Source organism: Parus major, chromosome 1, assembly GCF_001522545.3.
Source record: "Parus major isolate Abel chromosome 1, Parus_major1.1, whole genome shotgun sequence".
Lineage (NCBI taxonomy): Eukaryota > Metazoa > Chordata > Aves > Passeriformes > Paridae > Parus > Parus major.
This window is the reverse complement of record NC_031768.1, coordinates 109,862,503-109,889,101: the sequence shown is the minus strand read 5'-3', so window position 1 is coordinate 109,889,101 and position 26,599 is coordinate 109,862,503. Positions and strand designations below refer to the sequence as shown.

The 26,599-nt window shown below is 40.5% G+C and overlaps 2 protein-coding genes and 1 long non-coding RNA gene across 7 annotated transcripts in view; 1 reads left to right on the top strand and 2 right to left on the bottom strand.

The window, feature by feature from the left end:
• The window catches only part of RIOX2 (ribosomal oxygenase 2), an 11,402-nt gene extending 11,242 nt beyond the window's left edge, over window positions 1-160 (bottom strand). For all 5 annotated transcript variants that reach the window (XM_015620434.3, XM_015620440.3, XM_015620446.3 and 2 more), the window contains exon 1: window positions 82-160. The gene's annotated coding sequence lies outside the window, so the exon portion shown is untranslated. The remainder of the gene's footprint in view (window positions 1-81) is intronic.
• LOC107201317 lies at window positions 71-1,951 on the top strand. Its single transcript, XR_001520110.2, has 3 exons — window positions 71-522; window positions 656-816; window positions 1,669-1,951. It is a non-coding gene; the product is annotated as an uncharacterized LOC107201317 (long non-coding RNA).
• Window positions 1,940-26,599, bottom strand: part of GABRR3 (gamma-aminobutyric acid type A receptor subunit rho3) — a 30,312-nt gene continuing 5,652 nt past the window's right edge. The window contains exons 3-10 of the mRNA XM_033518813.1: window positions 21,934-22,046; window positions 13,795-13,862; window positions 12,179-12,402; window positions 9,984-10,066; window positions 9,259-9,399; window positions 6,496-6,648; window positions 4,524-4,720; window positions 1,940-3,596 (exon numbers count right to left, since the gene is read on the bottom strand). Of these exons, the coding sequence (XP_033374704.1) occupies window positions 3,294-3,596; window positions 4,524-4,720; window positions 6,496-6,648; window positions 9,259-9,399; window positions 9,984-10,066; window positions 12,179-12,402; window positions 13,795-13,862; window positions 21,934-22,046 (1,282 nt within the window). The 3' untranslated portion in view covers window positions 1,940-3,293. The remainder of the gene's footprint in view (window positions 3,597-4,523; window positions 4,721-6,495; window positions 6,649-9,258; window positions 9,400-9,983; window positions 10,067-12,178; window positions 12,403-13,794; window positions 13,863-21,933; window positions 22,047-26,599) is intronic.

Genomic DNA, 26,599 nt, shown 5'->3' with positions numbered 1-26,599 from the left:
TCCCCTTCCTTCCCCTCCGCTTCCTTCCCCTCCGCTTCCTTCCCCTTCCTTCCCCTCCGCTTCCCGCAGCCCCGCACTCACCCTGCGGGCGGCAGGGAGGCCCGGAGCGCTCCGGGCCGGGGCCGGGCCGCAGGAGGTGCCCGCTGGAAGGAAGCGGGAGGCGGGCCTGCCGCGCTGGGTGCCTCGGGAGGAGACGCTTCCGGGCGGCCAGAAGGAAATACAGCGCTATTCCAGCCTTGTTCCTGCGTGTATTCCAACAGGAGCGCCACGGTATCTCCACTGAAGTTATTCAGAGGATTAAATTTTGCTTCGTACACACAACAGTGTCTGGGCTTTAGCTTTTTTTTTCTTTTCCCGGACCAAAATCCTGTTCCAGAGTCCCCCTGAGGCTCTTTCAAAGAAATCATCAGAATTCTTACCGAGCACATGAAAACTTCCAGGAGTACTTTTAATTACCTTTACTAAAGAGGCCTGATAATGGTTTCGTTTACACTGGCTAATGACATCAGAAAAAGATGTTAGGTAGGCTTTGCTAAAGCTTTATTCTTGTGTACTGATAGTTTGAAGAATTATAAAACGTTTAAGAATTAAACTGTCCGGACATAAAAGTTTGCATCACCTACGCTAACAACCACAGGATGTTTTCTTATTACAGATGGGTGCAGCAGCAGATGAATAGTGATAAAAATAGCGAGGCCACATCCTGCACCTCAGCCAGTCAGAGAAATCATGACAAGCTGTCATTTCTGCTCCAAAAATCCACAAAGTATCCTCAGCGTCACTGCCCGAGTGCCACCAGGATGAACACTCACACAAGTATGTATTTACATAATGCCTGTGGTGCTTTAACTCGCAGTAAATGTTGTGGCATATAAAACCCACGCATGGGACTGGCTGCAAAACCGGCAGGAACGGGAAATTCTCGTGAATACCTTTTTAAAGACTTCCGTGCTGATCTGCAGAGACAAATTGTCTGAAAGTATTTATTACCATACCTGTCAGGAAGTTAACACACACTTCAGAGGGTCAGGGGAGCTTAGCCAGCCCTCTAGCACCCTCTAGACAAGAAATCATTCGTTGAAATACTGATTGTTATCTTTTACTATTTGTTCAAGCAATAGATTTTGAATAAGAATAATGTATCCTGATATCATCCCTGTCACTCCATTAAGAAGATAAAAAACGCTAAGCTTTGCTGTAAAAGTATGCAGTTAAATATCATCATTTACAAGAGCATGTAGTGAGAGGACAAGGGGGGAATGGCTTCAATCTGAAAGAGGGGAGGAAAGGGAAATGATTTGGAGTGTTTTTTCTGTTGGAGGCTGAGGCTTCACTGTTGGCTACACAACAAATACTTCTTGTAGGGCAGATTAAAAAAAATATGTGAAAACGATGTTACATTTGTTCATGGGAAAAGTCTGGAACACACATTACACATCTGGAGCAACTAGATGGGATCTTCTTGGGTAATCTGGAACATCTGTGCAGGATGCCCCATATTGGCAGTGCAGGAACAAGGCTGTGATGGTGTGTTTTTATATGCAGCTACACTATACATCTGCTCGGCTTGAGGTCTGGTGTGCTGTTACTGTTGCCAAAGCCTGTGTGTCCTTTCGCTTTGCATTCCCAGCATTGTCATTCCTGGTATGGTTCTGCTTTCCATGACAGGATTTCCTGGAAAAGTATCAAAGCTGTCTCAGCTCTGACACATTTGTTTGGCAGCGCTCTGTGCCACTCACTGGGTGAGATTTCAGTCACTCAGCACGCACAGTGTCACCGCTTCTCCAGCTCTGGAACTGGGAGCCTGACAATGAAGCTCTTTGAAAAAGTTGAGACATCACCATGCTCTGAACAAACAAGATGAGAGCAAGAAAATAAATAAATAAGAAAAAAAAAAAAAATAAATAAATAAAACAAAGTAAATGAAGAAACCAGAGAGTGATTTAGGCTTCCAATTTTATTCCCACTTTCTTGACCAATAAACTTGACCAAGCAGTGACCAAGCATTTACCTTGTGACACCTTTTTCCACCACAAATGATAATTTTGAACTGACTTTGTAAATATAAACTCAGCTCATTAAATGACAGATGGATCCAAAGAATTTAGTGGAAAATGCTCCTTATTTGGGAAAGTTACAAAAGTAATCTTGATTCTTTTCCTGGAGTTGTGAAAACTTTCTGTGTTTATCCCTGAACATCCTTAATTCAGCCTCCTTAGCCTGAACCTAAGGATATTTCCATGAAGGATTCATCTGAGACTGACAGGTTTCCTGTATGTGTCTCTTTTGGCACAGCTGTTTCCTTTTTTTCCTGGAACTGTGCTGGGGATCACTGCTGTAAGGGGCAGAGGCAGCTTCTCCTCACTGGAACATTCAATCTCCAAAGCCAAAGGGAGAGGGAAGGAGGCAAAACCCCAAGTTCACGTGCAACATAAACAGAAGAACTGAAGGCGTGGTTGGTTTGTTCTCTTGACAAAGTTGTCTAAAACCAAAGGGTTTCTAAACCAAAGGGTTCTGCAGGAAGCAAGGGATTACAGCAGGTTAAGGTGGGGCAGAGGTGACATGTGAAGGACACAGCTTGTGCTGGGGATGCTGCTCCTGTGCTGCCTCAGGGACTGGTGAGCCAGATTCTTCAAAACAGAGGTCCCATGGAGATTCATGGACAGCTGAGAAGGGTGAAGGGTTTTCCTGAAGTGCTGTTGAGGCATGATCTACAAAGCCCCATCAGCCTGGCCTTCTGCTTCCTGCTGGTCCCTACTGCACTGGTGAGCCATCATTTTCCCCCTGGTTCCCATCCCAGGGCAGAGGCTGCTGAGGTGCACATAGGTTGCCCTGGCAAACTGAAATGCAGGAAGTGAAACAAGGACAGGAGCTATCCCAAAGTGGTTGGTGCCAATTGCTGACCAAAATGGAGCACAGGTGAAGAACAGAGAGGCTGATTCAAGAGGAAGGGTTGGAGTGCAGACAGAGACAGGGCAATACCTCAGGTGGGAGCTGCTGTCTGTTCAGGGGCCTGACAAAGGGCTCCCTTAGTGAGCTCCTGTGCTACTGCAGCACATCCCCTGTGCATGGGATGGATCACCCCAGTGAAGCTCTGCATAGTCCAGCTGGAAAAGAACCCAGACACGTGAGAGTTTTTTATGAGGAGTTTTGCTGCTGACCAAACCAGCCCAGGTTTGATGTAGAAGTCTCTTGGAAAATCATAACCTTTTCCTCTACTGCTGTTGCATTATTTTTGAAGTATGATGCAACCCTCATACACACAATAAGTTCTAGTTTATAAGCATTTTAGTTCATATGTACAAACCCCAGTAAAAAAAGTTGAACACAATATATACACTGGGAAATATAATCCTGGAATATGTGTCAATAACATGATTGTTCTGTAAAATAATCCTGCCCACGTTTCCCTTCAGAGATCTCTTCCTCTTCAAGCGAGGTGTGTCTGCATTGGAGATGTTGGTTTGACTTGCCCTGGTCTCATTCTCCTCACAGGGGTCTGGGAAAGGAGTCAGATCCATGTCCACATCCGTGTCATGGAAGCAGCCATCGAAAGCCATTGCTTGCACTGCATCCATGCTGTACATTCCCGAAGCCTGGCAACAAAGGAGAGTTACTCCGTGTCTAGCAGGAGCCATTTTGGCAAATCATAAATGAGTAAAACAGAAGATAAAGAAAGCTTTCCCCTCAGTGTTGTTCTCTCTGTGGAGAGCATGTGGAGAACAGGGCTTTCCCACAGTATGGCTCTCTGTGGGGCCTGCCCCCCAAGCGGGACATGAGCAAGGAAATGTCATCAAATGTCATAAAACACACTTGTCTGCCTGATTACTGCCAGCTGCTGGCTGGCAATTTGTGCCTCAGCTTCTGAAATAGAAGAATCAAACTCTCTCCTGTAGGTCTGTGTTGCTGGAGTTGTGGGAAATGACTGCAAACATTTCTGGCAGTAGGTTTTTGATGGGGTTATCCTATCATGTGAGCAACATATGCATCCTTTCTGTGTTCTTCCCCTCATGATATTCCAGCAAGTGAGTTTACAGAGGGGATATTTTTCAAGCAAAGGTTTTAAGTGAGAGCTTCACAGAAAGCAGATGTTTAACTTATGACTATTTCTGCTTCAGGCACGCTTTTATAAAAATGACCTTGTCATTCATCTGGTCTTGGGACAAAAAAGAAACAGGAAACAGGGAGGAATATCATATGAGGGTACGCTGAGGTCTATTTCAGAGACAGAAGATTGACTGATAAGTATTTGAAAATAGAAGGAAGGTTATATTCCTCTGAGGGGGAAAAAAGGGGGCAAAAAAATATCCCTAACCTCTGCCACAAGAAAAGGGAGAGAAACACAAACCTCTCAGGATCTCAGAGAGGAGGACACTTGGTCTCCCTTCACCCAAGTGAAAAAAAAAGTGAGATACAGAGTGGAGACAGAGATTGTTACTGTTCTGTTATCACAGTGGTGTATAAGGACTACTCCATGGCTTCCATGATGCTTTCAGAAGGTAAAAAAACACAGAGGGTTGTACCTTGCCCCTTTTTTTGAGTTGTTTTCTCTCTTCAATTGTGGTGAGATAGTTTACTGCTGCATACTCGATGACTGACAGGAAGACAAAAAGGAAGCTGATCCATAAATACACATCCACAGCCTTTATGTAAGACACTTGAGGCATTGAGGCACTTACTCCTGTCATGATGGTCGACATTGTCAGCACTGTAGTTATACCTGCCAGAGAGAAAAGAGAGGTTATCACAGTTCTGGCCAGCTGGTTCTGTTCAGCTCATCACCACTGCTTGGGCAGCACAGCTTTGTGAGGCCATGTGATTGACACCCCCTTTAACTTCCTCACACAGGCTCTGAGAAGTGAACCGTGAAGGACCCATCACACACGATGCTGAGAGCACTAAATCATCTCTCAGCTCAGAATGGTCATTGAGCAGCATAAGGAACACATTTCTGTGACAGCTTTGGGCACTGCCACATACAGGTGAAAGGTCTGTGGTTGTCCTTCACTTCCCAGAGCCAAGGTTGCCACCGCATATTTTCTTGTCCAGGAAAATCGCTAAATAATAATAATTTTCCCTCACAACTCTTTTCAAATTGTATTTACTGAGAACATATATCAGCCTGTATGTCCCTGTCATAACTCCAGGGCTCTCTAAAAACAATCTAGCATAAAAATGCTACAGGACTGAAACTAAGAAAAAAATATTGTTTGCCTCAGTATGACCAGAATTTCACCCTCATCTTTGCAATCTCTGCTCTTACATCAGATATTAATCTCATTTTGGTTTGCTCCAGCTCAGAGAAAAAAAAAAAAAACAACACCCAACTCAGGCTCTGCTTTTAAAGAAATCAGTGTAACTCTAGAAGTGAAAACATCTTGATATCTGTGAGACAGCACTGTCAGCTGAGTCTCTGCAGCCCTTCTCCAGTTCTACACCCGTTCAAGTCCTGGAATATACAATAATTTTCCCCCCACCTCTCTGCAGCTTCTTTAGGTTGAAGGATGGAGTTTGAAATACACCATATAAGAGGAAATCAATTCATTTAATATATATATACTCTAGGCTAAGGAGCTAGGCTTATTAAACTTTGTAGTTAAGGTTTCCTATAAATTATGTATGATTATGCTAATGAAATGTGCTTTATTCATGGAACTCCTGATGCATAACCTTCTGCAGAAATCCATACATAAAGAACATGATCAGCAAAACCATCTTGACAACATTAAAAATTGCCTACTGAGAATTAAAAAGTTCTTTTTAAAGATGAAATTAAATTTCTTCTAAATAAAAGGAATTCATAGATGCATTAATAAAAGTAGGTAGGAGGTACCATGATTTGTTTACAGATTAACAAGTAGATTTATGTCTCATGTATTAATAGCTTTAGACTGTACCAATAGAAAGGGACCTCAGTGGCTACAGTTCTATTTTTTTCTAGATTGATATAGAGAAAAATGAGGTCTTTTTCTCTTGTCTAAGAAATTTGACAACATACAAAGCAAACATTTCTAAGGTGTCCCACAGTGAAAGGTATTGCCACACAGGTAAACTGTTTCCAAGCTGGTAGGAAGATTATGAATGTTTCTTGAGAAAAAGAAGAGCTGCAGAGCTTTTGCATAGATTTGGCTTCACCTAATGATCCATGGATTTGGGGAGGGATCTGACTGCCTGTTCCTACCTGTTGCTTTGCTGGGAAGAGGGAAGGAAAACCCAGGTTTTGCAATTAAGTCAAATTCTATCAGGAAATCTGCAGAATCATCCCTTTTTGCTTTTGTGGTGCATGAGCTGTTTCCAAAAATAGCAAAGCCAGTCTGAACAAACATCCCCTTTCCAAATGCAGAGACTGACTACAGGTAATGACAACAGAGGTAATAACAGTGTTGTTCAGGCAATTATCTGATCTTTTTGCTCATGTCCTGTGTAAATAAGCTAAGGTAACTCCAAACCCTCCCCTCTCAATTCTATACTTCCCAAAGAATATACAGAATTTACCTAATGACACCCTGGCAGGAACAGCTCTTCTATCAATCCAGAAGGAAACCCAAGACAGCATCACCATCAGCATGGCTGGGAAATAGGATTGTAGCACAAAAAAGAAAATATGTCTGCGGAGTGCAAAGTTGATAAAAAGTCGATTGTACCAACCTATTGGGGAAAAAAAAAAGGTGGGGGAGAAGAGAAGAGAGCTGTGTTATTTGTGAGCTCTGTTTGCTGGCCCCTCCTTCTGGCAGGAGTGGTGTATCCATACAGCAGGAGCAGTAAATGCCTCAGAAATCTTGCCACCACCTTAGTTTTACACAGTGCTTTACAAACTGTCCATCCTCCCTCATTTATGGGAGTGAAGGGTCACGGTTGCATGTCTAAAATACTGGGGTTGGGAAACTGAAATAATTAATTAGACTTGAAGTGAAACTGCCAGGAGAATACAGACAGGATACATTGTTCAGTGATGCCAACACCCTGCCTTCTCTGAAATGACAAGAAGCAGCCCTTCTTTCCTTTTATTTTTCGGTGGGAGCCACCTGCTTGCTGGCCCAGCACTCACTTCAGAGGACAGGGTGCCATCTAGTGAATTTTGGGGCGTGTTCTGCCTGTGCAGCACTGCATCCGTGCTGTACCTCCTGCCACGGCAGGGAAACCACCTTACAGGGAGGTAAAAAGGCAAAAGTGGGTGGCTGCCGAGCATCTGCCGGTCCAGGACAGACAGAGGCATCCGTGAATCTGTGTTGGAGCAGTCCTGCCATCACAACGAGTGATTCTATAGAGAAGAACATAGCAAAATGAACCCCAAATAATATTAAACGGTCTCTTGTGTTTGCAGTTGTGGAGAAGGCTTTTTGTTTCAAAGATTATTGTCTCTAAAATGGATTTAAATTGTTGCTCCTCTGGAGGTGTGGGAACTCCAAAAGCCTAAACACCTACAGGTGTTGTTCACTGAGATTCACAGGAAGGGATATGCAGAACCTGAAATGCAGAAAGCTGCTTTGGGGAATGATGACTCCCATCAGAGTGGTGCTGTTTGTTCTCCACTATTATTTACTTAGAAGGTAAATTTTCTTCCAACAAGAAACAAAAACACAAGAGAAAGTGGAACCTCCTGAGCAAAACAAAACCTCAAAGCCAAAGACAAGTGTATAAGCCTACAAAGGACAGCATTCTGATTACCAGATATGCTAGAAGCATTATTCAGGTACTTCCCAGTGGTCCCTGGGACTTTAAAAAAGTCTTCTCTTTCACCTATATGCTGCTGAATAAGGTCACCATCAGAAGCTCTGCATGTCAAGTGTAAAGCAGTTACACTCTGCAAAGTCAAAGATGCTGTGAGGGTGCTGCAAAGCCCTGGGTGCAGAGGCATTGTGAGGGTGCACAAAGTTCCATTTGCTTGCCATGAGTGTTTTTGGTGAGAATAGCAAGGCAGAAAGAAGCCAGCTGAGTTCCTGGAACCCAGTCCTAGGTGGAAAATATCCCAGTCTCCTTCTTAGAAAAAGGACAAATTTGATGTAGCTCTCAGAAAGTCACAGTTATCCTAGCAGGGTATCACTCACCCTCCTCTCACATGACAGTGGCTCTTGAAAGATGGAGCTCTGTTCTTAGCTCATACAGGAGCAGGAGATAAGGGTGAAGAACCTTATCAAGCTGTGAATTCCTCACCACTTAGGCTGCATCATAATTTAAACTGGGATTTCTGCATTCAGTAGCAGCCACCGAAAACGTGAATGGCCCTCTTTTGAATGCAAAAATAACCTGTAAATAAAGTATATCAAATAAATCTGTCTGCTGCTTTCCTTAAAGGCTTTTTTCCAAAGAGTTGTGCACTTTATCATATTAAATGGAATAGTTTCTCTTTTATTAATCTGTTTTGATATAAAAGGCAATAACCAAACTGAAATGAATTGACTCACACTGCAAAGTACAATAGCAAGAGTGCTGTTTTCTTTGGTTAAAAAAACTATAGTTAGACTACTTACATAGAGAAGTGTTTCAAAATTTATAATTTCATGTAAAATACAAAGAAAACAAACCCCACCTTGCATGAAATCAAGACTACAATAAACTCTTAAAGCCTCTGCAGTTTGCCAGAAAGTACAGAGCAAGATCTACACGGAGAAACAAAAACCTGTCTGGGGCAGATTAACCTGAATTTAAACTATGTTGCACTGACACTAAGAGTGTTTTTTTCCCTGCAACTTTATTTATAAACAAGGAAAATTAGGCAAATGATTAATTAGACCTGAACAGATCTAATATAAAACAGTCTCATATGAAAATCCTCCAGTCAGCAGATTTTTAGTGACATTACACAGCCCCAAAAGTGAGGATATTTTAACCAATAAAACACACTGGAATTCCTTCTGTCTGCTTTCTAGTATCTGACCCTTTAGGATTTCCATTTTGATGCTTTTCTATATAGCCAGAACATAAAGATTCCTGTAAATTCAATACTCCAATGGCTTTCAGAGAAGCACCATGATTTTGCAAGTGCTCATAACAGCACATTTTTGCTAGCTGTGCATTATTTTTTCAGGTTATTAATGTCAAATATGAAGTTACAAGTATTATTATGGCCCTTTTTTCCTAAAATAAGGTTTTATATTGGTAGTGCAAAGAGAACCAAGGCTCCAGACTGACAAGACCTCATTTTAACTGATCTCTCAGCAGCCACTGTCATTTATTAGCAAAGAATTTGAATGTGAAAGACATTCTCCATGGTTTTATCCTGTGCTTCTCTCCTCTAAGGAGAGGGGCTTACTATACCAGTACTGCTGTAAAAAGCAAGTCCACTGGAAGCACTGAATTCCTCAATGAAGAACTGGGAGAGGGAAATGTGCTCATCTGTGCTCAGGGACTTGTTGCCATGTTTCCAGTACAACATCAGATCATCTTCATTGTATGCATCTGTGAGAAAGCAGAAAATGAAGTTATAAAGTTACTAAAGTAAATCACTTCCTCTTTCCTTTCTTAGGGAGAGGAGAACACTCAACCAATCTGGGAAAACCCCAAAGGGACGTTTTTTCACACCAGTTTGTCAGTTGGCATGGAAAAAGACCATGCTCCCTCTTGCTCCAAGTGCAGCCCAGTCCTGTGCCCTGCCAGAAGCTTACAGCTGAGGCAGGGGTGAAAAAGCAGATGCTTCACAGTACCACAAGCACCCATTTTCATTTTTCCAACAAGATTCACATTTTATTTCACTTTTAACCTGCACATTTTCTTCTCACAGAAAAAACCCTCGTGCTTTTTGACAGATGTTTAGATTTAGGCCTTGGAATAAACACCCAGTGGGAACAAAGTAGGGTCCATCATGGTTTTTCCACATTCCCAAAGGTCACCGAGGTCTGGAAAGATCCCAAATTGCTTACAGTCCAATATGTACATGCTGAAGGGTTCAGGTCACACATCAAAGTAAGTGAAAGAGGTATTATGCACAAGATGGAGTGCTGGTAAGAATGCACATGTGAAGAACAATTAGGAATTAAACTTACAACTTTCCAGTTCTAAAGAACAGTTCTGTGTGTCCAGAGGAAACCTACTAAAATCCATGAAGCACATAGCAGAAACTGTTATTCTGCAGAAAGGAAGACAAAAACAGAAATAAAATTAAAATTTCACACTTTCTTTGCTGTGCACACATCTTAGAGAGATCCCCAACCAATCTGCTGTTTAGAATCCTATTGATTGAGGTTTTCTGCCCTTTTAGATGCTTCTCAATTAGCTACAAGATGGTGAAATAAAGCTAAATCATTGAGAGATCTTTTTTTTTTTTTTTAAACATAAATAGTCCTTATTATTAAATACATTATCTTTGATTTTTAAACTCTATATTTGGCCTGATCCTTCATTAGCCCTTCACACATTTTGCTTTGAAGGTTTACACTTATGAAGATTAACAAAGGGTGTTCACATTTCTTGACTTGATTTCTCATAGACTGAAGTAGATAATATTACAGATTATAGCAAATATTATTCCAAGAGCTCTATTCCCAACTAGAATGGTTGTAATATTTAATTGCAAAAAGAGATTGGCTGCAATTTCTAGAAGCTTACTCTCCTCTTAAATGAACTGCTTTATATTGCAGAAAGCTTAAGGAAATCTAGGCAAAGACAATTTTGCATTCCACCTGCTTTTACACAAAAGTTTAGAGGACAAATATCCCTTTGTATTTAATAAAGAACAAATAAAATTGAACTTGCTAGGGGCAGCAACTTGAATATGGTAAATACTTCCAAATTTTCCTTTCCTGTCACAGCTTGCATGTCATTTGATGGCTTTGCCCAAATGGAAGCCTACAGGAATTTCAGCGAGGGTTACACTGGTTATACAAGTGCCCTTTGAAAATTTGTGATCAGTAACCACCCTGTAACTGAATTTTCACAAATATAAGACTTTACTGGCTTGAAATGAGATCATAAGAGCGGGACATGTGTAGGACTTCCAAATACGGATGTTGTTTCCATCCTTCAGCTATTGACTAAAAGACCAGGGGAAAAAGAAGAAAGGGAAGATTATTTTAGCAACAGATCTGGACTTTTGTTTCACTTTGTTTCATTAAAATCCTGTATGCCAGGCACTGAAGAAAAACTGTGAAATATGCAGATTTATTGCATGTAAGTATTAGGAATATAATTTACTAACTACATGTAAAACTGGTAATACAAGAAAGGGTGTTTTAAGGCACACCTAAGGAATATATCCTACTTCTCACTGAGAATCACTGACATAAGCCTAAGTGGTGGGATCAGCTCCTCTGATCCCTCCTTCTCAAGAATGCTGGAAATTAATACAGCAAAAAAAAAAAAAGCACACTTCACCACTTTGTACCTTATTGTCAGTCTGACTCTTGAACATACACTACCTTAAAGTGGTGTACAGTTTTTGTTGTGAGGATTTCTGCATGTCCTCATGACAGAGGAGATCAATTCGTTAATTGTTGAAACAATTATTACACAGCCAAAATCTCAAATGCTTCCATAAATCTTCAAACTGTCCAGATTGAATGAAACATCACGTCTGTGAACAGAGCTAATGAGTAACAAACTATTTCTGCAATGCAGAGGCCTCAGGTTCCTTACCCTAGGGGGAAAATTCCTCCATTAAAACTATTTCTGCCACATCATCCAAATCTCCTTCATAAAGCAAAGCAGTATCATGCAGAGGGAAGGGAGACACACTTAATGACCTTGCTATTCCAGTTCTGGAATTGCTGTTTCACTTTCCAGTCCCTCAACAGTGCTGGTATCAGCACCAAAAATCTGTTCTCTATGCCTTTCTAGAGCCCTGGCTTGTATCACTGGTATGTTAACTGGCAAGCAGGGTGAAAATAGCTGAGACAGTTTTAAAAGACTCAGGAGAAAAGAAACAAACAACCATAACCATGTTTTTTTCTTTGTTAATAATTGTGGGCTTTACTGTACTCAGTAGCAATACTACTGGAGCCACTGGCAAGGAATTAACACTTGATAAACTCCTTTGACAGGAAACAGTATCTGAATGATAGAAAAAAAATATGTTTTCAATCCTAAATTTATTTTCCCACTGGCACACTGGTCACCAGTTCCCCATTATTTGCTGCCAGGAGATTAATGTCAGTATGAGAATCTTACCTGCAAGTAATTCCAATTACAGCCAATACATGACAATTGCAGTCATGGATTTTCTTAGGGAAGAGTATTTCCTCACCTCAGACTGAAGAGGACATTGCCATCAGGATACACCCGGAGCATGATGTTTTCCACAGTTGTATCATGGATGAAAGATCTTTTGGAGTGCACAAAAAACACATCAGGTACCCAGATCTTCTTTATCAGCCGTCCGTCGAAAGTCATACTTTTGTTTTTGTTGCTACGGAATGAGAGTCTCTCATCCTTCCAGTAGTGTCTGAGATACAAAGTCATTGTGAAGTCCTTTGTTTCATCAAAAATAGAAGGAGACAATGCTTGTTTTAGTCAAGTGCAACAGAAAACACTACAAATTATTTATGCAAAGAATCAATTTCTTCTTTGGACATTATCTGAAAGATCATTAATAAGAGGAATCAAGTACCGCTCATTGAGTTTGAATGTGAATATTGCTGAGGTTTTGGTTGTTTGTCTTGTCCCTGGTGTCTCAGGCTTAGACTTCATTTATCCTTAGATAAAACTTCTATATATTCCAGTGGTCTGGACTGAGCCAGCTGTGAAGTGATAAAAAAGCTTTAAAACCAACTACAGGTAAATGGAAAAAACCATTTCTTCTGGAAATCTTCACAACCTTTTCCAAGAATGGACTGTGGTTCCTTTAAGGTTCTTTTACAAAGGGATTTATTTGTGTTCCTCATGAGCACTTGGTCAATATTTTAAAAATCTGTACATTTTGTACAAAGATTGTACAAGAGGTAAATTAGTATATTTATTCATTATTCATTTATTCATTAGTATATTTATTCATTAAATACATCATAAAGAAACAATGTAATATTGTAAGAGCAAGCAATTAGATTTTACAATAATTACAGTAACTACAATATCTGTAAATATAAAATATTACTAATATTTTATGATCCTATTTAGAGAAACATCACAATTTCAAATATACATGTGGGAAGAGATGGAGAGGATGCTGCAAGGCCAGTGTGAGCTTCTGCACAACCTTACTGCTCTGTGTTCACCTACATAAATTGTGTACTATTAAGCAGACATCATCTATCTCAGTAGAAGAATTGCTTCTGATAAGAATACTGTGAAGGGAGTATTAGATCTTCCCCTGTAATAGGATTTTATGGCCCAGTAATATGATTTTATGGTATGGGTAGGTTTGTAAAGGAATGCAGGAGTTCATATTGACAATATTAGTGACAATTTGGACTGAAGAATGAACAGCCTGCATTCCAGTACCACAGGCCCTAATTGCAATGTCTCCTTCCCAGGACCATTTCTGGAACTGATGTTTCTCTTTCCATTTGTTATGGTTACAGCTCCACCCATGCCACAATTATGGAATATTCAGATTTGCATAGGCAAAAGAAGCAAAGGACATGAAGCCTCATCATGCAAAGTGCAGAGTACTGAGAACTCCTGTGGAAGCCCAGGGTGTTTATTGAACAGCTGAAGTTTTCAAATGAGAGCACTGCCCACTCTGAGCTGTCCCTCTGGCCCAGGGAGAAATTCAACATTTACTACTTTAAGTGCATGCTTCAAGGCAAGGATGTGCTCTTTAGGGTTTGCTTTCTTTAACTGCAGTATTCTCTATCATCCATCTGGATGTTTCTGAACCTCTTGCATTTTTACTGAAATCCTTTATTACCCAGTTCTACTCACCATGTCAACTTCAGATATGCTGTCAATGCTCTCCACCTGCACATCAATGCCCACAGGTATTGGCGACCCTGCATGGGAACAGAAAGAGGGATGAGGAGCAAAAATCCCCATTTTAAAAGGGAAGAGTGTGCAACATCAGCAGCATGCAGAGAGTACTCCATCCCAGCATTTACTGAGTTCTCTCCACTTTAGAACACTGAATGATAAAAGGCAGCAAAGTCACACCTGATGCTAAGCAAAAGCACAAGACATTCAGTGATCTTTCTGCAGCCAGAGCAGTTGTTATTGGCATGGCAGTTTGTCCAACAGTGTCCTTGTGATGCCACAGCTAATGAACCCCTCCGAGTGCAATTCAGAACCACCACAGGAAAAAGCTGAGTAAATACACAAAATACATCAAAGATTGCAAAGCTTTCTTGCCACTTCCAATGCTTATTCACAAACAACATACTTATGATTCTTTATTATCTTTAATTACTGAACTGTTTTAGGTTTGGTATAGCTGTTTCTGAAAAAGCACTGCTTGCTCACTGCCTCACAAGGGAAAAGCTGCACACACATTAATCATGTTCTGTCACTGTGCTGTATATTTACTGAGTGCATTTTTAGGATGAAGTTACTCCAAATCAATTAAAAATTACAGCCAAATATGAAATTATTTCCACTCTCTTCAGTGTGAAATATCTAGAGTGGAGGATCTAGTTCTACATAGGTTATGTCATTCCACTAATTGATTAATCACTTCCTTACAGGGGAGGAAGAGAGGAGCATGCCTTTATGAACATACACACCACCACCCCAAGAATATTCTGCATTTTGCATGAAAATCAGTAGCAATTACTGTACATGGGATTCCAATCAGTTTTGTCAAAAACAGCCAGGTAAAATATTTTTAAAGTACACATTTCAAATAACCAGTTAAAAACATGAATACAAGGAAGTCTGAACAGCAACAGCTTTTCTAATTTGTCTTTTTCTTGTCTTTTCCTTTTAGCTCTGTCAAGCCAAAATAGTCCAGGAACATCACTCTTGTGATAACCAGCTACAGTATTGTGTCCCTTTTTGGAATTATCCTTAAAATAGCAGCCTTCGAGGATTACACAGCTGCCTCCAGTTCTTACCAGTAAAGAACTTGAAGTATTTTAGAGGTATTTTTAAATCTGGGGCTGTAATCTCTTGATTTGACCTGTCTTTTTTTAATGGGGAGTCTGTCCTTGCACAGAACAGACAAAGATTCATTGTGCATGGGAAAGCAAGGTGAGATGTGCTCAGTTAGTAGGGCACAACAGAAAATATTTAGGCACTGACAAGAGCTGGGCTCTTTGGCTCAGAAATCACGTCTCTCTCTGAGAGGAATGCCTCCCTCAGCCTCTTGGCCAAAGCCCAAAATAAGATTCAGGACTCTAGACAGCAAAGTTTGTTAGTAAAACACCAAGCAGCACGTTGGAAAATGCTGCTTCTTATGAAGAATAGAGACAGCAAAAGACAGCTGCCCCAGAGGCTGATGCACACGAGTATCAATGAATATATTTAGCCAGACTCCTTCATACAAAAAAACAGATTTTATACCTCTCCTAAACTAGTTTTGCCCACTTCTTGCTTTGTCTTGATTGCAACACACAAATAGTTTACTAACACTAAATAGCAACTTGTACCAAACACTGGTACAAGTGCCTGGCTGTAAAGTGAGCCGAGTCATCTTTTCTGTATTCCACTGAAATCTTGGAAACTAAACACAGGTTTAGCCAAAGTAGAAGTCACTGTGGAATTTACACCTGAGTTGAGCATCGTTCACAAAAGGCTTCACACATCATTTAAATGCAAACAACACTTTATGTTGAATTATGTGAGTGGAACAGGAGGAGAGGGGGAGCATCTCTCAATGTCAAGAAAGGTTTTATCAGTTCCTGAGGCAAGGACAAACCTAAAGCAAATAAAGTTAAATGTCTCCCATCAACATTCTTCAAGCAAATGAGGAGCTATGCACAAATCATATCGAAGAATCAGACACCTGACTTTCTAAGCCATGTGTCACACATAGTGAGGAAAAGGCTTTTCTTAGTGACAGCTGCTCCAAGTCTAATGACAGCAGTTCTACTATTTTTTGGAATTTCAAAAATGACAGACAATTTCTTACCCAAACAAACATTATTCCAGTGTGGACATAATTTCCATCAACAATTCAGCTCTTCTGGGCAGATACAAAGGAACTGATCACAGAACTAGAAATCAGTGGCAGCTTATGGTTATGTTGGTTGCATGAACACAAACCAAAGTGCCACTTATCCATAAATACACACAGAGACATTTGATTATTTGAGAGGACAGCTTGTACTGCACTGGGAACTACTATAAAAATATGTTGGTGGTGACAATGAATAGCATAAAAGAAATCAAAACCTATGGCCAGGAGAAAAATAGTGAACAATTCTAAAGTGAATTGAATGAAAAGGGAACTGTTACAATTAAATTTGTTCCTGATTAGGTAGAAATGCAAGAAATGTGAAACAGAGTGCTTGAGAAGAGATTCTCTTCTCTGTCTGAAGAAAGGAAAAAAACTTACTCATGATGCTTAGTGAGAAAACAATGTCCAGTCTAGCATTCACCACAGAGAATCATTAAAGCACATCCCCTACCCCAGCCCTTACCCATTACTAACAGATCAGAGCAGCTGCAAATATTTCCTTCCTATTCTGACTCTGGCAACAAATGTAAGCAGGTAATAAAGACAGTAAACACTGCACATATATGTAGCCCTGATCACTGTGCTGTTCAATTTTCTAATCTGGAGCACTTCTGTATCATTGTGACTGACACACCCAACAAGATACCTATTGGCCTCAGTCTGGTCTAATCCTTCATGTTTTTTGGGAACATTTCTGTGTGTGATTAAAAATCAATTCCACTAGAAACAGGGATAATTAGCTATTGGGAACAGGCTGCTGGGAACTGTAATTTCTTCATCCCTTGGATTTGTTTTGTCACAAGAGGATGCTTTTAGAAAAAAAAAACAAAACATAATTGCAGTAAGATTTGAAAAGGTTCCTAAACCAGCCAAATAGGAAAGCAATTCATCCACCTCTGTGTTTGCACCACAGCTTTCTCCCTGCTAGACTGAGAATTTCAATCTCTGTCTGACCATCAGACAACAGCATCAAATTCACTTTAAAAAAAAACAAAAAAAAACAACCAGAGCAAAGCTGTGGTTTTTATTTCCCAGTTTGACAAAACTGGGGATGGAAGAGAGGATTTTGTTATTAAATTGAGCAGCTTCAGTTGCTTCTGGAGGGTCACTACAAATCATTATTTTAGAGGGATTAGTGATTTTCACAATGGAGGCTCCACAGATTTTCAGGATAATTACTCCTCAGCAGAAAAAACCAGCATTGTTTTCAGACAGTTTTAAGCCATTTCCAGTCTTTTATTTTAAAGGTTTAAGCATAGCAAAAGAATTCCTTGATGAGCATGGAATTTTATTAATAGATAGTACATCAGGCAAATTCTGTAATACCCTTTTTAGAAGGGATATTATGTAAAAAGGCAATCCTTTTAGCATTTTTAGGATCAATATCTACAGTAATAATGACTGGCTTAGTGAATTCTATAATATTTTTATGATAGCCAGACCTTTGTGCATGCAACAGATTGCACCTGAAGATTGATGGGATAAATGTTGAATTTAGAAACAACTGTACCCAATTGGCTTTGTAAGAGTGTATGCTGGAAAAAAATAGGAAGGTCTAGAGAAAACTCCCAGTAGGAGACAGAGACCAGGGGAGAATTAAGATCTGTAGGTGGGCTTTGTTCTAAAAAAGGCCTGTGAACCTGTAGAGGAAGAAAATTGGGTAGAAATGTAAACAAGCTCAAGGGAGCTGAAGCTTTGTGGATTTATTTACTTTCCTCTGGCAATGACAGGAACAGAAGAATTACTGGCAACAGTATTTTCTTCTTGTTACTACTGAGTTTCTTTCTTATAGATGTAAGAAATGAAGATGGTTTGGTATGAGCAGTAACCAGCTCTTGGAATGGAAGATTAAGCAATGTGAAAGAAAAAAATCCAGAGGAAGACTATTAGAGGTCTTGCAAATTATCCAAGTATTTCCCCTCCCCTCCTCTCTTGGACCCCCAGCCATTCCTTCCAGTAACAGATGACAAAAGGCCATTCCACTTTCATCCATGTCAGTCTTCACCACAATCAGAAGACATTTCTCATCTTTCAGGGAGAGCTGTGGTGCAAAAAAGTAAATAACTTGGTGGCAAAGAGCTGTTAGAATTGCAGCCCTTTTTGAATATATAGTGGGCCATATTTCACTGGATATTTTCTTTTCTTCCTCCCCCCACCCCACTTTTACCTTATATGAATGTAAATGTTACTAATTTATTTTGAAGAGGGAGGAAGCACAAAGGGGGAGTGATATAATGGGATTTTTGATCCTCTGAAAATTCAGAATTAAGATCATGGTAATTGCAGATTGAGATGCAAATTTTCAGGAACGACTGCTACCTCTTGACCAGGTAAATGCTGCTAAATTATTTTCATCATTTCTAATGCTTGCTTATGTTCTTATCTTCTATATTGTTTGAAAAAGAAGAGATCCTCAATTTTAAAACTTTAACTAACACACTTATAGTGTAGAACACTACAGGTCCTTAAGACACAATGTAAAAGAGAAAACAATACATATACTATACATGTATGCAAGATCATGTGTTACTTCAGCCAGTATTTTGAAATAAGATAGTTCAGGAAATAAAATGATATAGATAAATAGAAGTATAACAGAAAAAGAAGTAGATTTAAAGCATTTCTAAGGATCTGCTCTAAGACCTCTCTCAACATGGAGTTTTGGCTGCTATGGCAGCCTGCATTGTGGCCCTCAGATCTGAACTGCTACAAGTCAAGATATGCTGAGAAGTCTCATTCATTGTCTGTGCTCACCCTTTCTTGCTGTGTTTAAAACTTGGGGATAATCTTTCCAAGAAGTGCTGGCAGCATAATTTCATTTCTTACTTTTTCTCCACTCCCAGAAGCTCCCTTCTCACTTCCAAACCAAACAGCACCATGACATTAAACAGAAGGCAACAATCAAAGAGCAACCACAACAAAAATTTTAGGAAAGGAAAAAACCACCACCAACTTCCATTAACAACTCAAGAAGCCTGGTTTAGGGAGTAAATACAATGCAACAATGTCAAGTTTAGATTTTTAAGGTTTGGGTATACTGAATTGTTGGTTTGCCTCACTTAACCTCACTATATCATGAGCTGCAAAGTAACATTTTTAAAGAGTAGGATCAGTTTGCCAGCAGCCTGCTGGGTTTGCTTCATCTCAATGCTCCATGTTTCTCTGGCTTTGATCTCTGATCTGCTAATAAACAGACAATGTCAGGACTGAATTTTAAAATCTACAGTTAGAAAGTCAAATTCTGATTGTGCAGCTGAAATGGCACTACAGTCAACAGAAGAATGCCAAAATACACTCAATAAATGGCAGCAGAGTTGTGTTTGTTTGGTCAAAAAATTAATCTCTCACCTCCACCATTATTCCAGTATCACTGCAGCCAGTAGCATCAGTATCCAACAGTTCTACATTCATTTCCCCCAGGTTTTTACCTGTGCATGTTTTCTCAGTTTACAAATCAAATTCAGCCTGTTTCTCCCTTGTAACTTAAGAGTACTGGTAAGCTCTGGGTCCTGTGGTCTGCTCATTTACATTGCATGTATGGGGCTAGATGAAATCAAACAAGGCAGACTTAGGTATCAGAGCTCCCTAAACTGAGCAATCTCCAGCAGGTTCAAAACCACACGAATTTTACAGCTGCCTTTTCTCTTAAACTGGTGCAAAGGGTGATTGACCTTCTCAGGCAAAGGGCACAGTGAAGCCAGATTAACAAAATCTGTCATTCCAACTCCATGATATACCCAGAAAATCACAGTGGGGTTTAGGAAAGAGGGAAAAAAACCTGTGCCTCTTCTACAAGTAAAGAATAAATACTTGTTTTTCATCCAGCTTTCCTGATCTGTTTTTTTTGGTTTTGCAAACTGATGCATTGTGCTGAGCTGAGTAAATCATGTGATGTGGCACATGACAGATACAAGCCCTTTATGAGTCACAGTACAGAGCTGCTTCATTAAATTTGATGAAAACAAACCCAAAATTTCACCTGTGTTAACTGCACAAAGCCATGGTGCAGTAAGTTTGGATGTAGCTCAGGGTTATGTTGTAACTGCTGTGGCAATGACTGTAGCAATGGTATCTCCAATTTCTCCCTCTCCTCTAGGTAAGCTTCCTTCTGCTGCACTTAATCATCAGTGTTCTTCAGAGAAACCCACACCCCATGTCTGCTGTTATACAATAATCCCAAGGATGTTATTCAGATTCATGTTTCAGTAGATAAATTTGTCCACTGATGAGGTCACAATTGTGTGTTAAATTTCTGCTGCTGCCTTATGAATGCCAAACCATTCCTTACTACTGCAATACCACTGAAATCAACGGTAAAACAGGGACTCTGGACTATAAATTTGGGATTGACTCTCATTTCACTGTGACTTTTTTCACTCTGTGCTGTAAAAATGCCAGTGGATCTGTTTCAGTCTAAGAGAGATTCACATTCCACATATTAAGAGGGTTCTGAAAATTTGGAAGTGTTTGAAGAAAAAGGTGCTTCCCATGCTACTGTGGCATGTGGGTGACAGGAGAAGCAGAGGAGAAGCACACTCCAGCTGAAAGCTATTTCTGAAAGACAGGAGTGCAGCTGAAATCACACCCAGGGCAATGTGATGAGTGAGAGGCCTGTGCAGTGAAGTCAGTGGAAAAACTACAGCTGGCTTCAAGAGGAACTGAATGGGCTCTGTGACGAGTCATCTACAAAAAAAAAAAAAGACAAGGAGAAAAAGCCTGGGTGTAAGAAATCCTCCCTGCCCGTGGAAAACTACAATCGCCAGATCACAGGGTATGTTCTCAAAGCTGCTTTTATGTCCATCAACAGTACTGTGTTCTGGGATGATCCAGTGATAAAGGACATCCCAAACCGCTGTCTGCTTTCATGGAAATGCTACCTCTCCTTTCTGAGGTGACACACTCAAAAATTTAAATTCCTTGTGAGGTAACAAGAAGATGTCCAGATTAACAGATATTAGACAAGACACTATTAGGCAAGAGATAATCTGAATTTCTGTTGCCAAGAAACAGACTGTATCTCAACTATTGTTCAAAATCAGGCGATTTTTGCTGTCTGACATAATTTCTATGGTAACAAGAAACCCTTTCCCATTCTCTCAGTGCCTGCAAAGATGTTTTCCTTACCCATTTTCCCCCTTGGCGTGATCAGCAGACCCCAGATCCCAGCAGCTGGTGTCAACAGGAGCAGCTCCCCAGACTTCAGCTTGCCTCCCAAATCTGTCTGTTTGTCTACACAACTGATTATTGTTCCTCATATATTTTATTTTGACCTCATCATAATCCAGAGCAGTTCAGTCTGTTTTCATGAATCATGAAAAGGGAACTGGTGACGCAAAGGCTCAGACAAAGCTTATTAGTGGGGCAGCTTTCTCATTTTCCCTTCCATGAAGGAGAGTCAAAATTGAATCCAAACTGTGAACATCCCATTGAATACTCCCTTGATCCAGATGCAATTTACTTAAATGAACAAATAATCATCATAGTGCCCAACAAGACAGAAACAACATGATAATAACCTGAAGGCCTGTGTGTAGCTGTTTGTTTTTTTTTAATTTTGTACACAGCAAACAGATTTAGGAACTGATGGATCATTTCAATCTCTCAAAACAAATCTGATGACTAAGTAATTTGCTAATTGCTATTAGACTGTGGAGTTTACAGGGAAACCTTAATCACTGTTCTCAAAGAACCTTAATGCAATACTCTTTTTTACTTAGTTCTGTAAAGCAGATAATTTGAACTGTTCTCCTATAGATACTAAACACAGAGAAACTCCTTGTCTTTGACTATTTCTGTATTTCTTCTTTCTCTGTTTCCTGAAGTGCAACAACTGAGGTGTGCTGCCATTAAATCTGTCATTCCATTTGAAGTGACAAACTTCAAAAAAAGTTCAAGTAAACTTCCAGAGAGAGGAAAAACTCTTAACCAGCACAGTGCAGGCATGTGCTGCTTACCTCCAAATCCAGGTCTCAGTGCAAAGTCATGGTCCTCTATGTGAAGAAGCTGCTCGGATTTAAGTGGTCGGACCTTCGTGCTGTCAAGTTTCCTCATTTTAATTTCTCGTTTACTATGTTTAAAAAAAAAAAAAAAAAGTTATAAACTTAATTTATTTCTTCTACCCTGACAGTCACAGTGCTAGTCAAATGAAATAGGGACCTGGGAATACTGGACAACTGAATCTGAAATGCTAAGGGTAACAACTGTGCTAATAAAGCTGGAGAAAGATATATTGGGACAGGTTGGGAAATGAGGTATGAGGGCAGTGCCCAGGTCCATGAAGAACACCAAATTTATAAGAAGTCTGAGGAAGAAATACTAGATCCTCTTCTGTTCTCCTCAGAGATTGTAGCTATCATTATACAAGAGAATAGAGCTGTTTGAAGTTATTATTCACATAAACACTTGCAAATCAAACTTGGAAATAACACCACATACCCGTGGTTTAACACTTCATACATTATCCATACTAGAGAGACAATTATTCCTTTTATTATAAATGTAGTTTTTTTTCCTAGGAGCTCAAATGAGTCAGTAATTTCTTTAGGACTGAGAAAGGATAATCCTGGATCTAGGGACTTGCAGGGAGACTGGCTTTAAATGGAAAGAGAGTAGGTTTAGATTGGATATCAGGAAGAAATTATTTCCCGTGAGGGTGGTGAGGCCCTGGCACAGGTTGCCCAGAGAAGCTGTGGATGCCCATCCCTGGAAGTGTTCAAGGCCAGGTTGGATGAGGTTTAGAGAAACCTGGTCTAGTGGAAAGTGTCCCTGCCCATGGCAAGGGGGTTGGAATGAAATGATGCCATGATTTTATATTCTGTTGTACACATTAGGAACACATTTCTCACAGAAGTGTTCTCATGGTGAGAACAGTGAAACATGGGAATGTATCCCTTGGGCAGGTTTTGAGACTCCTTTCATTCAGGCTCTTTTAGAATAGGTCAGACATTTATTTGCAGGAATAACTTGATACAGCTGCTTTACCACAGGCAAGGGACTCTCCCTAGATAGAATTTCTTTCATGCCTTCTGTGATTCTCTGGGACTTTGCTGCAAGCAACTCTAATTATTACTTTTGACTGAATGATAGAAATGTGTTCTGAAGATTGGCCTTGTAGTCAAACACTGCTTAAGGCAAGGTATGAAATACCTTAGGATAAGGTGTATGCCTCTATTTACTTATTTTTCTCCTTCCCCCGCTTTTTTTCTTAATAAAGAAGCCCAAGAAATTACTTTTACATTACAGGAATGATGAGGTGGCTGCTGGGCTACTTAGAATTGTTGGGCTTGAACAAATTCACTTACCTGAGTATTCTTGAATGTCTCTGGCAGTGCTGTCTGAATCAAATTACCAGGGCAATGAGAGGTCCATAAGGCATTTCAAATACAGGCTTCAGTTTTTCTAAGTATGAAAATCATGTGGATGGTAAAATGAAAGCCCACGCTTCAGAGAATTAAAATCACCACAGAGCAAACTTGCATCAGGGTTGAATGGGCAGCAGAACTGAACAGCTGCAGTGTTCTACATGAGGAAATTCTGCTGCTTGGGATCCAGGAGAGGGGAAAATGATGAATTATGTTCAGAATGCCATGGCACAGCTAATTCAGTTGGGAAGCATGAGGTTACTTGTCATCTGATGTGCCAAGGAAAACGCTTGTTTGATGCTCCGAGGATCTCGGTGGAAGAAGCAGGCTGGAACTGACTCATCTATTACAACTTCTCACTAGAAGCAAGTCTGTGACTGAGGAAACCTTATCCTGGACAACAGAGGCAAAGACAAGCTACCAGGGCAGAAATTTTCTACTTAATAAGCCACTGGGAAGAGATCTTATGGGATTTTAAACCATAAAGCCATTTGGAAGAAATGTGGCTTGCTAACTGCTCAAGGTAATGAGCTTAAGCACACTGAACAGACTCTTGCACCCCTGCAAAGTATTTGGAAGCCCATGGAAGTAGCCAACATGCATTGCAGAGGTCATCACAAAGGGAAAACAGCCCCCAAACTGGGAAATGGCTTTGCTGATGAAGCAGCAAGAGGGGTTACGGAGACGGACGTTCTTCTATTTCATTCACAGAAAGGAATAGATTCATCCAAGTTTATCCCAAAATACAATCAGAGAGATCACAAATTTATTCCATTTCTTTAGGCTGAGATCAAAGAAAGTGGGTGGGCTGTTACACCAGCAGGACAGGTTGTAGTACCACCCTTGCTCCTTCAAGAAACAGCCCAGCAAGAGCATGAGAGTACCCACTGGGGAACAGAAAATCTTTTAAAACATCTGAAGAAAGTAGTAATAGGGAGAAGAATGATTGATATTGTACAACCTATAACAAGCAAGTGAGAAACCTGTTGTAAAAACAACCCCACCACGAGCAAAAGAGTTGTGTGTTAGGGGCAACAGAGACAGGAGATCTCTTGGGAAATTATTGGCAAATAAATTTTCCTGAGATGCCACGCAAGGAGGGATGCAAATATATACTGGTCCTAGTTGATTCCATCAGTGGATGGCCTGAAGATTACCCCTGTCACACCAACACAAGAGAAGTAATGAAAGCTTTGCTCAATCATAGAATTCCAAAGTCTGGGATTGCTCTGGGAATGTCATCAGATAAAAGACCACATTTTGTTGCAACAGTAGTTGGGGAAGTTAGCAGGATTCTGGGACTCACATGGGACCTGCACATACCATATAGGCCCCAGGCAAGTTGAAGGTATGAATGGAACCCTCCAAACCCAGATTTGTAAGATTTGTCAGGAGACATCCATAACATGAGTTCAAGCCTTGCTAAGAGTCTGTAAACAGCCAAAGCAGGGGGACAACATAAGTCCCTATGAGATATTATATGGCAGGGCATATCAGGTTCCACATGTCCCAGGGAAATTCACAAATTCACATGAAAGGTAAAACTGATCTGCAAAAGCACTTAATGGCTCTGAGTTCCACTTTGCAGAAGCTCCAGATTCGTCTTGTTATCCAAGCCAACAGCATTGCACACACCTGCTCATCCATTCCAGCCTGGAGATGGGGTCTGTATCAAGTGATGGGACAGTGACACCTTGCAAGCCAAGTGAAAGGGACTGTTCCAAATTCTGCTGACCACCTGCACTGCAGTCAAGGTTGTTGGCAAAGGACTGTGGATCCACTACTCCAGAGTGAAGTTTCTTCTCCCAAAACCATTAAGACAGAGACTGATACAAATCAGGAGAATGTGGTTTAAACTGTTTTTTATATGTCTGTTATCTGCCCAGCTGGTAACCATGACTCAGGCCCCATGATTTGCATAGGACTGTAGTCCAAAATGTGTCCAAAGTTCTTCATAAGAACAATTGCTGGATCTGTACCCAGTTACCACCTCTATATGGGGATGGTCACTGGCCAATGATTGGCATTTTAATGGAAGAGTAATGTACCAAAAGGTGGGAACCAATTAACAGCACCCTTCTGTCCCCTATACCCCTAAGCAGCCTAATAGCATGTGTGTGTGGTTGTAAAGGCCACAGGAAAGGCCATTCTTCCTTCATATGGTCATAAAACCAATTTCAGAGAAATAATCAGCCCAAAAGTTGTAGCAAAAGTGAAATTGACAGGGTGGAGACTGGCTCCACCATTTGAGACAGGGTTGTACTGGCTATGTGATGGTAAGATCTGAAAAGTCCTGCCCATGAATAAAGATCAGGCTTGTGCCCTTGGGGCTGTGGTCCTGAATATAACAATATTTGATCATCTTGAAAAACCAAATGGGAGGAAGAAAAGATCTCTTAATCCCCTCATTGAGCATCCCACACTTTTCCATAATATAGTCAGAACTCTCCCTCCTCTTACGGAGTGGTTGAGCTGGAGAGAGTGACTAAACATCTCAGCCATTGTTGAACATATTGAGCAACATACTGCAAACGCAATTTCAGCCTCACAAGAGGAATTTGACAGTATGTCCTGTGCAGTTATGCAGAACAGGATAGCTCTCAATTTCATACTTCCTGCACAGAGAGGTGTATGTGCTATTGTCATTACCACTTGCTGTTCTTATGTAGACGAAAGTGGGAAAGTTAAGAAGGATGTGGATAAAATTTGGAACTCAAATTTTACATGAAGTAGTTTCCAGAAATAACACCTTGAAATCTGACCATATCTTCCACACCCTCACCTCATGGTTACCAAACTGGGCCTGGGTAATACACACATTTATAATAGCTGTAATTATAGTTATAATCTGTGTAATAGCCTGTGGGTTGGCCAGTTGTGTAAACCAGTACTGTGGGTAATACAGAGTAAAGACTAGACAAAGTAGAGTCCTGTTAGTCTCTAAAAGTAAAAAAAATGATGCCAAGATGACTTTTCTGCCTTTTCTTTTATATACCTTTTATATATCTCTTATGTAGCTTCAGTACTATTAGCATGCATACTTGTAATTCCTTAAGTCTGATAATTTAGCCTAGTCCTGGTATTCTGTTAGGCCAGGAGACCAAATATCCTAAATGCCCCACAGTAGGAGGCTGGAAAGCCCTACACTCTCTTGGGAAACCAAGGTCCTCTCTTGAACATATCCTGTAAATGAGACATTTGGCCTCCAGATGGAGGAATATCATGCCATTCATCCAGGCCTCCCATTGGGACATCCCTG